This window comes from Tasmannia lanceolata, unplaced genomic scaffold (genome assembly GCF_043159265.1).
Source record: "Tasmannia lanceolata isolate RefF3 unplaced genomic scaffold, GAP_Taslan_0.1 ptg000002l, whole genome shotgun sequence".
In the NCBI taxonomy this organism is placed as follows: Eukaryota; Viridiplantae; Streptophyta; class Magnoliopsida; order Canellales; family Winteraceae; genus Tasmannia; species Tasmannia lanceolata.
The window spans coordinates 478,687-492,563 of record NW_027518679.1 but is presented as its reverse complement, the minus strand read 5'-3'; the positions used below and the strand labels follow the sequence as shown (position 1 = coordinate 492,563).

The following is a 13,877-nucleotide window of genomic DNA, read 5'->3' as shown; positions in this document are numbered from 1 at the left end:
ATTTTTTGGGCAGAACCTATTTACGTTATGACTCATCACATGCACGGTTTGAAATAAAAACAGCAAAACATAACAAAGAAAATAACCGGGTGACCCGCGGCTCTACCCGGCCCTAATGGGTGGGTTCCGGGTTCACCAACTTGTGACCCATAAAATTTCAGGTCATTTATGCTCTGTTTGGTTGCCGGGTTTTTTTTGTGCCTGGGAGTTTTGTGGGAGAGCAAGTTAAATTTTGGTCCCATCCCATGTTTGGTTGCCTTTTAGCACTAGGTTTATTTTAATCCCACTCTTGTAATGATTACTTGTGGGGTGAATTTTTTAATCCCACTTTTGTAATGATTGCCTTTTCATCCCATCCCAAGATAACCCCAGGAACAAAAATAAACTCAGGAACCAAAAATAAGCTTGAGAAGAATTTTTTTTCTACCCAACAGTTCAAGCAACCAAACAAAGGTTTTTTTTTCTCCCACCATATCTCCCAGGGTATTTTTTTCTCCCACATAACCAAACATGGGATTTTTATTTTACCAGGATACTTCCAGGACTTTTTTTTTCCCACCTATCTCCCAGGGTATTTTTTTTTCCCACATAACTCCCGGGAACAAAAAAAACCCGGCAACCAAACAGAGCATTATGATCCGGCCCGTAAGACCCGGACCACGCACCCGTTTGCCGGGTCTACTTTTTCGTGCCCTTTTTCTTCAAAAATCCAAAAAGACAATTAAAAAATATGTAGGTTACAGCTTACAACTCCTGCGGGTAAAAACAGTAAAAAATATAAATAAAAATACAAATACAGGCTTACCTGATCCGGACGCAACTTTGTCGTTTTGCTTCTTCTTTACGTCAAAGGTACGAATTGACGGCGTAGGGGAGCGAAAATATCGGCGCCCTGGATAAAATCTTTTCCATTGTTTTGGAAATATGCAGATGACAGCAAACATCGGTATGATCATGTGTGTTTAACAAGTATATCTAGACCACCCATCGGTTTAACAAGTACGGGTAATACTCAAGTAAGGGTGGGAATCGAGGAAGCCATGATGCAAAGGCATGATACCCAGGTGGGGTGGCAATCGAGGAAGCTTTCCATATGTATGATGTCAAGGCCACTTTAAAGCCTATTTTGAGTCGTACATAGGTGATGTTTTAGAAACATCCGAACAGTAGGTGAAAAAGAACACTGCAGAGAGTCATTTTCCTTAACTGCAGTGCAAGGGTGAAGAAGGCGGGAGATCGAGTGAGAAAAAGAACACTGCAAAGAGTCCAGAAGCCCCTCACTTGTGTGAAAGAGTAAGCATCTCTCTGATTCTTGTCCATATTTTTCCCTCAGCTCCCATCAAGACGATTAATAATCTACTCACAGTTTCTTTGCTCTTCTGACGATTAATATTAATATTCTCATTCTTGTCCATCCAAAATCAGATGAGCGAGTTGGACAGCATAGACTGCGACAATTGCGGCCTTGTTGGGTTCGAAGACGGCGAGGACGGTTTCTTTTACTGTCGATCATGCGGATACCGAAACACAGAACTCATGGACATGGTCTCTCAAGGAGATCAGTACAACCCACACTATCACTCTCCCCGCGCCAAAACCCTAATCCTAGATAAGAAAAAAACTAATAAAGAGGAGAAACCGTATTCCTCCCAAGACGAGCTTTCCATGCCATTGGATTTCGGGAACAAGAGGAAAAATTCTCATCCAGAAGATGTGGAGACACTCGCCAATGGGGTTCGAATGCCGTACGTGCAGGGCATTCAGCTTATGATTCAGAAGCAATGTGAGGTTCTTGTGGAGAAATTTGGTGTTAGTGCCATGATTTGCGGAGTGACGGGGACCATTTGGTTGAGGTTTCTTGCATCGTCTAGGGTTTTTGATGAGAACTGGGCCAACGATGTGATTGTTAAGTCAGAGGTGGCCGGGAAAGAAGAAGATGAAAAAGGCAAACTACTCGATTCTACTCTCTTACTACTACCTTTTATTTACTTTAATTTTATTTAGGGAAATGTTATCAGGGTTGATCCTAACCCGCCGTAGAGCAGAGGGTTAGGGTCATCCTATGGAAATGATTTTTGAGGTGTGCCCATGTAATGGACGGTTTGGATCATCCTATGGTGCGGGCCATAGCATACTTTTTGATAAAGTGAGGAGTGTGATCATAAAAATACGAGTGTTGATAACTTTTCTCTTTTATTTAAAAATTCTTATCAAGCTCCCCTTTTATTTTTATTCTATTGCTTTTATTTCTGTAATGTCTTTATTGTACCTTCTTAGGTTACTTCCTACTATGATGATTGGAGTATATGTCTCATGCTCGCCTTTGATATTGATTCCATTGCTTTTTATTTCTTCAAGGACTTTGCTGTACTTCTTAGGTTACTATGAGTATTGGAGTATGAGTCTCACGCTCCCCTTTGATTTTAATTCCCTAGCTTTTTTATTTCTTCAAGGACTTTGTTCTTCCTGTGTTATTTGCTACTATGAGGATTGGAGTACAAGTCTCATGCCAATGGGTATAATAGTATTACCTTTTGTACAGATTTACATCTATATTTTTACTAAATCATTTTTTTTTTTTCTGCAGAAAGGAAAAAAACGCGCAAGCTTAATAGTGATAGATACAGAGGAGAGCCTCGTAATTTGGAAGGAGAGAGAGCAGTTATGATTTGGTTTAATGATCTGACAAGGAGAATACCACGGGCTTCATCTTTGGCTATTTGCTATTTAGCTTGTCATATTGCTAGGCATGACATACTACCAACAGACTTTTTGAAATGGGAAATTGAGGGCAAGCTCCCTTACTTGGCTGCTCATGTTGACATTGAAAAACATTTTGGAACTCCTTCAAGGGCATGGCCATTAAGTTTGAGAACTTTGTTTAGGCCTTGTCGAGCTATTGGAGCATGGCAGTTAGAATCACTTGCAGGTTCCATTGCTGAACAGATCGGCCTGCTTCTGCCTCCAGTTAACTTCTATGCAATAGCTCGTCGTTATCTCAAAGAGCTCTCCCTTCCAATCGAAAAGATTCTTCCACATGCCCTTAAAATTTTTCAATGGAATGAGGCATCACCAGATCTATGGCTGTCGGCAAATCCATCGAGGCTGCCAACTCGTGTTTGTGTGATGTCAATACTAATTTTTGCAATAAGGATCTTGTATGATATAAATGGCTTTGGGAAGTGGGAAATGGGTTTATCCAATATCAGCACACTGCCAAGTACAAGCTCATCACACACTCCAAGTTCAGAATTAGATATTGCAGAACTATTCTGTAAGCTTGAAAAAGCATATGAGAAGTTCAGTGACAGGCCTGGTAACTCTCCGAAATTTAGCTTCAAAATTTTCAACTATATGTCGAGATCTTACTTTGGTTGTAGTAAATGTCATTGATTCTATAACCACATAAAAATTAAATATGCCTTTACCTTGTACATGTGGACTCCTAGATTTTGTTTTTAGTTGTGTATTATCAGAATGTATATTTAATTGTTGAGATCTATCATGTTTGTCAATTATTTCTTCCTTTGTTGACAGAGTATTCAAAGGACTTGCACTCGTACCTCAAATACTGCAAAGATGTTGTTTTTGCTGGATTAACGACGTCATATGAGGAGGACAGTATAATCGAACAATTATGGAATTTATTTGAGAATGAAGAGGTAAGCTGCATGAGTCATAAGTTTTAATGTGTTGGACTCTTTATTTGGATATACTAGTGTATCTAACGTAAAATAACAATCACAAGTTTTAGACTTAATTCAAACATAAACCAAACCAAGTACATACCTCAATAAAAGACTAGACACAGAGCGAACTGTGTTCTTTCAATGAGAAAACAGTTGAGAAGGGCAAAAAAGTTACCTGCATAAACATCAATCCAGCAATAGGACTTTGTGACGCTAAACATACATAAAAGTGCTTCTTTAAATTGGAATTTCGAACTAAAAAGCAGTCTCTGAAAATGTAAAATAGGGACCCTCTAAACTCATATAAAATCCATTTGAAAAATCAATAAAATTCTGGAATAACCGCTCATGTTGTTGTCATTAGTACTGCATTTTGCTTACATTATCATAACAGAACAATAAGGGTCAAGTTTGACTTCTTTCTCCTTTTCTTGGTTGAGATTTCCTCCCATTGTATATTAGGTGGATTAGATTATATACTCTATGAATGGTCTTTATGCCATCTTGTGTGTCTCCAAAACTGGGGGCTTGCATTAGTGTGGCATAAATCTTTTAACATTTACGTGTTCAGAGTCATATTTTTAATTATTGAGATAGTATTTTGTGTTTCCTAGGAAGGCCCACTTCTTTCTTCGGGAAAGGAAAGTGAAGAGGTTATCAACAAGAACTTTCATTAACTTTTGTTGGTTTGTGTTAAAGCATAAATGACAAATAACGCCTTTCTCCAACAGCTTAAGCTTTTGGGGAAGTTGGTAAGTTAACATGGTATCAGAGCCAAAGGTTTCGAGTTAAGACCTCCTGCATAGCAAAAATCCGCATGCAATGGTCAGCCCAAAGTGGGTGGGCCACACGTGCGGGGGAGTGTTAAAGTATAAAAGATAAATAACGCCTTTCTCCAACAGCTTAAGCTTTTGGAGAAGTTGGTAAGTTAACAGTTTGTTGTTTATTTGATTATGTTTAAGCGTATTGAGCGTAGTGTAGAATAATTATTGATGACTTGTTGAGAATCATCTATTTTTGTCAATTTTGAAGCTGCTTAAAGTTTTTGGATAGTTTAGTACAAAATCAGTTGTCAAACAATTAGTTGTAGATTTGATGAAAAAAAACATTGCATTGATTGTGTCAAAGAAATGGCTCAGATGATCAGATTATTTTCATCGTTCTGAAGTAATTGCAAAGTGAATTTCATAATTCAATATAATTTCATCATAACAATTTAAATTTATAAATTTTACATGAATAATTCATGTATTTTTCTTGAAGTAAATTTGATAAATATGGCATACTGGAAAATCATGTTTTCAACTTCTAAATTTATAAATTTTTAGTTCAATATAGTTCATCATAGAAGTTTACATTGCAAATACTTGGCTTTGCCATGAAGTAGTATAATAATTTTTTTATTGAATCACGGAAACTAGTGTAACAACTTTTACTTGAGAACCACATGGATTTTCCATCAAATTTATTTCATATAACAAGTTGATAACTTTAAAATTATGATGAATTTCTAAAAGACCTATGCATTACCTACTATTATTTCTAATTCGCTTCTTCATGAAAATTTTCTAAAGGATTCATTAGCTGACCCCAACTAGTTTGGGACAAAGGCTTAGTTGAGTTGAGTTGAGTTGAGTTGTATTATTTCTGATTCAAGAGATATTACAATGTGCTCATATTCTACCCTACTAATTGCATCTATAAAATGACAACTATACCTTTACACATTAGATCAAAATAAGGCACACAATAAGAAAAGATGTAAGACCAAATCTTCTTCTATGATTAAATTACTGAAGCCTCAATACTCATTAGCTCTTAACATCGCTAGTGAGCTTAGGTGAATTACATTTATACACCCTCTTCTAAGATTTTGTTTTGGCTTCTCGGTAGTTATTCAGATATTTCCAAGCCTTGTGATTATGGTACCAAATAGGTAGGAAATTGCAAGAATTATGAGCAACAATTATTAGAGCCTTTGCTCACAACTTATAGATGTTTATATTTTTCATTACGTAAACAATCTGTAAATAGTTCTTTTTATGATTACATAATGGCAAATTGCGTATTCGTCTACCGAAGCTTTGGTTCATGATTGATATGTATTCTTGGTTCATAACTTATTTCTCGTAGATTTCTCTGCTACTATTGAATCAGGTATGTGGTAGCTTTAGTCATTAGCATGTGTATTTTTGGTGTATGTAGCCTTGTCTATATTATTTTCCTCCCTTTGTTATACTTGTTATTCCTTCTATCAAGGGACATCCTGGTTATTCGTTTTATTTTTGGTAGGTCATTCTACTCTTTGTATTTCTCTGTAAGTTGGAGATACTTGATGGTAACCCATGCCTTTTGTTGACCAGAGCTCACCTAAGTTAAAAATTTCGTTCCCTTCTGGTCGGAATAGACCGGAATCCCGGTTCGGGTTCAGAATCCAGAACGGAACGACCATATATTCCGTTCCAGTCATTCTGGCCCGAATTTCGTCGGAATCCGATATTCTAGATTAAACAGGTGGACAATAAAAATAGTAAAGACATATACCTAAGATTTCCATGTTAGTAAGGGAATACTCCCCATTTGGATCTATTAAAAATAGTTTCAAGACCCAAATCTAAAAGGATAAAGTCATCATTCCAATTCTAATATAAAATTCGAAAAAATGGGTCAGGTCAAAATTTTAACTTACAAACGATGGGGTATTTTTCAAAATTTGAAAATTCATATATTCTATCATGTCCAAATATTATTAAATCCCAAATGTTCGGTATAATAATCCCATAATTTGGTCTCCAAATTTTTTTCACCTTGTCAGAGCACTCGTCAACACACTGGTCAGCACAAGCATTTCAGTTGATATTAATTTTCCTTTCAGTAAATGTTGGATCTTTTACATATTTTATTTATTTAATTTAATTGTTTCTTATATTTTTCTAATAATTTTTGATTTTTGGATTTTTTTCATATTTTTAACTATTAAAATTTTCCCCCTTGTCGTAGTGGAACAAAAAGTTTTGAATGAAATGCCAAACGAAACGAACGAAATATTGAAACGTTCCGTTCCGGTCGCCAAAAGAATTTGTGAGCGAAACAGAATTTATAACTTAGGAGCTCACTCTCTAGAACTTGAGTTTCAACTTGGCAAGCTTGGTAAAGTGTACCGTTGGTCGAGTGGACCCTTATATGATGAGCTCAAAGTAATTTGAGAACCATTATGACTCAAACGTGCACTAGGAAAACATCATGTATCATTTTAAAACCAGGAAAACATCATGTAAAGAAGAATGAAAGTTCCCCCTCTTAGCCTTGGACCCCCATGTAGGTCATATTGGATAAAGAATGTTGGTGAGGAGAACTTTGAAGAAATAAGTGATGACAAGTTTTGGCAGACAAGCTTGCTTCTTAAGGATTCTTGGTTTGGGCCTCTCTTTTCAATGAATGCTTCCCTCAACTTTATAAAAGGCTCAGGAGATATGTATATCCTTGTCAAGGCATGATTGGAAGCGGTGAGGGAAACGAGCCTACACACAGGCCTTGGAGGTAGAGAGATTCTTGTTATGACATGTGCTTTAAAAGCAATGGAGAAAAAATCGTTTGTATTTTTGAGTCTGTTGGCTGTTCATTGACCCAACTGGCACACAATGTTTCTAGTTTGGAACTCGTGCAGATCTTTAAGGTCATTTGTTTACATTCAGTGGTGATTTCTAATTCATCCATTTAAAAGTATGATAGTATGATTCTTGAAAGCAATGGAGTAAAAATCGTTTCTATTTTTGGGTCTGTTGGCTGTTCATTGACCCAACCGGCACACAATGTTTCTAGTTTGGAACCCGTGCTGATCTTTAAGGTCATATGTTTTCATTCAGTGGTGAATTCTGGTTCATCCATTTAAAAGTATGATAGTATGATTCTATCATAAAAGGCTCTAATACGTTGCATTTTGAAATGGAAAATGGCATTGTTATCTAACCCTGAAATGGAAAATGGCCCCCCAATGCGCTTGCATGTACAAATGATGTCATCATAATGCTTGAGTCATCTGCTAATCAGCTTACCTCTCAAAATTTTTTAGGTTAGTGATTTAGGGGAAGGGAAAATTGCAATGCAAATAGTAAGAAACTATTATAATACACTGACAATTCTTATTATTGCAGGCGTTCTCTTAATTTTGCTCCTTTTAAGCTTATAGGGGCAGGCATACTCCGTAAAATTTAGAGCTATCCTTTTCTTTTCTTTTCTTTTTTGAAGAATAATTGAATGCCCTTGGGGTTCTATTATAAACATTTGCAGTTTGTTATAGAATAACTCAGGATGAGTTCATTTAAGATGGGCATTTTAAAGGATTTGGCTGAGAGTTTATTTGATTATGTAAGAGACTTGCCACTTTGTTTACATCGCTGCAAAAAAATCTTTCAGTACTGAGGATTGGGGGAGCTGCATGGTGTTGGAAAATGCCGGACAGTTTGGTGAAAGACAGTAGGACGGATGGGAAGGGAAGCTGGTCGAAAGATAGTAGGAGATAGAAGCAGGGGTGGAAAGGACGGAAGGATTGGACCCATAGTTGTAAATTCTGTTTCGGTCGCCATTCCTATACCTGGCAAGAACGGATAAAAACCACATGACTTGATGAGAGGGTGGACAGAATCCTAACCCCTATGATAATAGGACAGACTCCTGAAAGACTAAAGGACTGACTCCTATGCTGAAGACTGACTATGAAAGATGGAAGAACGGAATCCTAAACTTTATGAAGGGATATGACAGAATCCTAAACTCTACAAGAATAAGATAGACTCCCAAACCCTAGGATGGTAGGACAGACTTCTAAACTCTCTATGACTGACTCTAAAGAGGTAGAAATCCCTTAACCTGCGAAGACTCTAAGGCAGGAAGGGAAGGGGTTGGCTCAAATACATTCCGTCATAGCCTAGGGGATATTAACTTATTAAGCTCGAAGCCGATACTCGAATGAAGTAAAACTAAAGGAGAACAAGTTTCGCCTTTGCGCTGCGTGGAAAGATAGTCAAATTCCTACGGTCATATCTTTCGCACCATATTTTGAAGGCACCCACTAGGAACCCCAAGGTAAAAGTCCAAACTAAGGCAAAGGATGGACCCCAAAACTGAGTCACACTCACATATATATTTAATTCTAGAACCCAAAGAAGACCACTAAAACTACTTCCCCGTGCTACTTGGGCATACACCTTGAAAAATTAAGGAGCCCAAATGAATAGTGATACCCTACAAATCAAGTGAGGCATTAAGATAAGAATCTAAATATCACCAAATGTCATAAGTGATCGGGACCTGTCGATCATTTTGGCTCACAGACTAGATGAGAAAGCATCGAAATACCTAGATTTTAAATTCATAAAGTAAAAGAATGGATGCTTGAATAGAAGTGTAGAGGTATCTGAATGCATAAATCAAGGCATGCCCAAGTCACAGATCTTGTTGAGAAAGAAAATTAGGACAGAGCATAGGGGATATGAACATCCGAACCAAAACAAGTTAATTAGATACACACTGAAACAGTGGTGTCAACATTACTGATCAAAGGGGCATTGCTTATGAAATTCTCACAGAAACAAACAAGTCCAGAACGATGCTTATAAAATTCCACAAAATCAATAAATCCAGAGTTTTATTCGGGAAATTCCATGAAAAAGAGGAAGTTTATTGCAATATTCATGAATTTTAATGCTATCACTTATGTGGAAATGAGAGGATATACCTGAAATGAACTCCTCAAACCCTGATGAATGCCAAACCACGGATCTGAGGCGGGGAAGAAGACGATGATTGCGATGGGGAGTCAACGAAATGGGGGGAGATGGGGCCTGCGTGGATGAAACGGGGTTGATCAGAGAGCGCCTGGAAAGTGGAGCTCGAACTCCCCTTCCGATTATATATATATATATATATATATATATATATATATATATATATATATATATATATATATAAATGAGAAACCCTTTGCTCGCAGAAATGGGGATTCTCTCCTCTCCCTCTGTGTGTGTGTGAGAAGACTTCAGATTTGTAGGGTCTGCTTGGAGCTGCAGGGAGTGGGAGTCGGAGATGGTTTTCGAAAATGGGTTTTGGGGTACAATGACTGTTCTGCAAGTGATGGATGGCAAGTGGGGTTGGTCGAGATGAGGATGGCTGGGATGGGTTTTTAATAGGGGGTATGGTGGCTGTGATGGTGGGAAATAAAAAAAAAACGAAATGGGTTTAGAGTTGAAAGGAAGGAATTCCAAAATGGTGTTAATGGAGGTGGGTTTAGAAGTGGTTGTGGAGAAGAAGGAAGAGGGTTTTGGTGATGAGGCTTGTGGGAAGGGAGGTGGCTGAGGCAGAGGAGAGAAGAAAATGGGAATGGGTGGAAATGAAATGGGTTTGGGCAAAAACAGGGGATGGGCTCTTGGGTTTCTAAACGGGATCGGAGCTGGTTTGGTTTTGAAATGGACGAGGGTGAAGGGAGAAGAAGAGGATGGTGGTGAATGGCTGAGATGGGGGTTAGATGTGGTGGAGGAGAATGGAGGGCACGGCCGGAGATCCGGCGATGGGCAAATTGCAGAGATGGTGGAGATCGGTGAGGTGGGTTTTGACCGGATTTCATGGAGAAGATAAAGGGGTATAGTGAAATAGGGTCGGAATCCGATGGGGGGGTTTGCCAGAATCCATGGTGGTTGGGGTTTGTAGGAGTGGAGATGGGTGCGGTGATGGGGTACGGGTTTGGTAGTGATGGTTGAGAAATTAGTGGTGTGGTGGTAACGGTGGGAATGGCAGAAATGGTGCTGCCGGATTCCGGCCGGTGGATGGTCGGAGGTAGAAGAAGGGAGGTGGTGATGGGGGTTGCCGGTGCCGAGATGATGGTGGTGTGGATGGTGGGTTGCCGACGGCAAGGGAGATTGCTGGCGGAGATGAAGATGGTCGGCGGCTCCTTCTCTTCTTCTACCCCTCGTAATGAAGAAAATGAGCCACCTTTCTAAAGCCCTAATTCGACGCATATATAAAGGGGAATGAAAATCCCCCCCCGCCCCCCCCATCCTCCATGGACACCCCCATGGTTTGATTTATGACCGCTCTGTTTCCGCTGGGACAACCCCTTCAAGTGTTATTCACTCCTCCTTTTACATTGGCCAAATTACAATAATACCACAAACTTGGCTCGCCCCATTCGCCATTTCTTATCGGAATCCTGCGAGATTTTGCAGGGGCACTCTTAGGAATATTAACAACTTCTCAGGGAATTTGTACCTATAAATTCGGGCTCTCTCCTCGCTTGGACCTACTTTCTCAAAATTTAATTCAACTTCACGAGTTTTATTCGACTTTGGGGATTTTAGGGCCTTGTCAAAATGGGATGTCTACAAGTCACTTTTTTGCATGATGCTACTTCACCAGGAACAGCCGTTAAATGTTTCTTTCAATCGGATTATAACTCCACCCGATATGACTTTGCCACAGAATATGCAAGTTACTTTATTTTTTCAACCCGGAACTAATGTACCGTAAGCCCATGCCGGGTCATCCGATCTAGTGGGTGCCGAACCAATAGAGGAAGCTACTGCAAAAGGTCCCGAGCCCGACCCAGTCATTCTGAAATGAAGTAGAAGAAAGGAAATTGAAACAAATTACAAAAAAATGAAGTAGAAGGGGACAAATGAAGTAAGAAATAAAGGAAAGAAAATGGAAAGAAATGACGAGAATCTTGGGGTTGAACTTGATTTGAAGAGAATAAGATAATATTAGCCTTCCCTCACTTGAAATTTGTAGAGTAACTTGTATGCCTTCACTTGAAATTTGTAGTGTAACTTGTAATTTGCAAGCCTTAGGAAATAGTTCTTGTTGTTGTAAGTTGAAGGTAGGCCTTCCCTTTGCTCCAAAATGGACTTGAATTGAGTTGAAGAAGAGTGTAGACTTGTAGGAAATTTATTAGAATAGGTACTGTAAGTGAAAGTAGAAAAGAGAAGGAGAATCACTTATGTGAAGGTGGAGGAGAAGACGGTAGGGGAAAGGCTATTTATAGAGTTTTTTCTTTTGACTAAAATACCCTTCCCAACAACGGTCACATTTGGAGGCTAAAATGGTCAGAAATCCAAAAGAGCCGTTACAGGGGCATTGATGTAATTTCTACAAAAAAAGTCAAAGTAGCCGTTATAGGCAATTTTGGAAGAAATTCAAAATTTCGCCCATATCGGACGAAATCCGAAATTTCGGTCAATTTCGAACGAAATGGCCAAAATTGACCGAAATTTTGGACGAAACAAAATTTTGAGGATTTCGTTTCGTTTTTGGAACAAAAACAAAATGTTTCGTCCATTTCGGAAGAAACGAAACGAAATTTATAACCTTGATTGGACCTGTATCAACTGCGGGTACTATAATTTCAGCTGGAGGGGAAAATGCTGCTGGTGTGCAAGCTATTGTCAAAAGTTGAAACCTACATCGGCGGTGAAACCGGATGCGAAGCAATCAACAATCAATGAAGATCGGAGAAATGTAGGAGGCTGGCCTGACGCAGGTGAAATTTTAACTAGCATGGAAAGCAGAATTCCTCTTTTATCAATTTCGGGGAAAGAAGAAGACGAAAGGCAAAATCTTATAAACGCTTGTTTGATAGGATGGACGAGGGAGTTGGAAAGGAATGTCGGGGAGCTTTAGAGCTGGGCAAGGAAGAACCGGGGCATTTCGTCCCTGCCTAGACCCTACGTTCTTGCCAAAAATGAAGTCCTATTCATGTTTGATTGTGAGGATTTAGCTCTAAAGGTCCTAAACATGGGTGATAAAAGCTTGTGACATGCATCTTTTATCCTTTAAAAGGTGGGATCCTGATTATCAACCAGAGGCGGAGGAATTTTGGGTCAATTTTTATGGAATTCATGTGCATGTTTGGGCAACCTCCACCATTAAAGCTCTGGGCAAATGTCTCGGGCCGGTGCTGGAGATAAGAATGGGGGAAAACAATGCCCAGTGGATGAGTTATGCATCGACGAAAATCTACACCCCAAAATGGAAATTATCACCACCATTTTTAAGACTCCGAGTTTAGAATTCTTATTTTATCATAGGCTTGGCGGTTCAAAATCCGCAACCATCGCCAATGGAAGGGTCTCAAGGGGGGAAAATATCTTTCCCGACGGCAATGACAAACCCCTGCCCAGAAAATGCTCAGGCGGGACTAACGGCCAATCATATCCCTACAGTTGTCAGGGAGGGAATTTGTGTTGGGATGGGTGGCACCAACGACCAATCATATCCCTACAGTTGTCAGGGAGGGAATTTGTGTTGGGATGGGTGGCACCAACGGCAAATCATATCCCTACAGTTGTCAGGGAGGGATTTTGTGTTGGAATGGGCGGCAGTAGAAAACGACAAAACGTCATGGACACGGGAGATCCAACGGGTCATTGCGAAGCGCTTTCTAATTTCAAATTTCAAATTCAAAAAGCCAGCTCAGATAATAATACAGAACATATGACAGTTGGGGAGAGAAAGATGGCATGGAAGAAAAAGCATTGATATTGCAATCTCACCCGGATTGGAAGCCAAAGTTAAACGGGCCCTGAGAATTATTAAAAGAAGTGTGGCTGGACCCAAGTTCAGAAAAGGTGTCTCGAAGGTTAAAAAAATCAAAATCAAGAATGGAAGCGAAAATGTGAGTCCCTTCTCTCCGAAGCTCAGAGTTAAGGAGAATAATATTGTAAACAAAAATCTAAAGCAGGTTAACAAGGATCACAGGAAAAGGGATCCCCACTCTACACTTCCGATTGAAAAAGTTTCTGGCTGGTCCTCTGGAAGGGTTGGTTCTCGGAGCCCTTTTTTGATGGCGGTGGTTTTCTCTTAACAAGGTTTTTGTCTCGTTGGGAGTTTGAATCCTCGCTGCCGATGTGGTTGGGATTTTGGAACATAAGGGGATTGAGGGAAGACAAGAAGATACAATTAATCATAGATTGTCTTTCAGCGGAAGCTTGACCTGATTGCAATTACTGAATAAAAAATAATGGGAGTCACAGACCAACTCATTAGTAAACTATTGGGTAGAAATAATCGGGAATGGGTTGCTATGCAATCGGCGGGGATGACATGGGGAATTATTGTAATCTGGAAGGAGGGCAAATTTGTTAGTGAAGGAACCAGGATTGACATGTTTTCGATTTCAATTGACTTTACTTCAGCAGA

General features: G+C 39.3%; 1 protein-coding gene across 1 annotated transcript in view; it reads left to right on the top strand.

Annotated features, from left to right (window-relative positions):
• The first annotated feature begins 959 nt into the window (after nucleotides 1-959).
• LOC143882227 (TATA box-binding protein-associated factor RNA polymerase I subunit B-like) overlaps nucleotides 960-13,877 on the top strand; it is a 29,794-nt gene continuing 16,876 nt past the window's right edge. Inside the window, exons 1-4 of the mRNA XM_077385721.1 lie at nucleotides 960-1,293; nucleotides 1,426-1,945; nucleotides 2,588-3,316; nucleotides 3,538-3,662. Coding sequence (XP_077241836.1) covers nucleotides 1,426-1,945; nucleotides 2,588-3,316; nucleotides 3,538-3,662 — 1,374 coding nt within the window. The 5' untranslated portion in view covers nucleotides 960-1,293. The remainder of the gene's footprint in view (nucleotides 1,294-1,425; nucleotides 1,946-2,587; nucleotides 3,317-3,537; nucleotides 3,663-13,877) is intronic.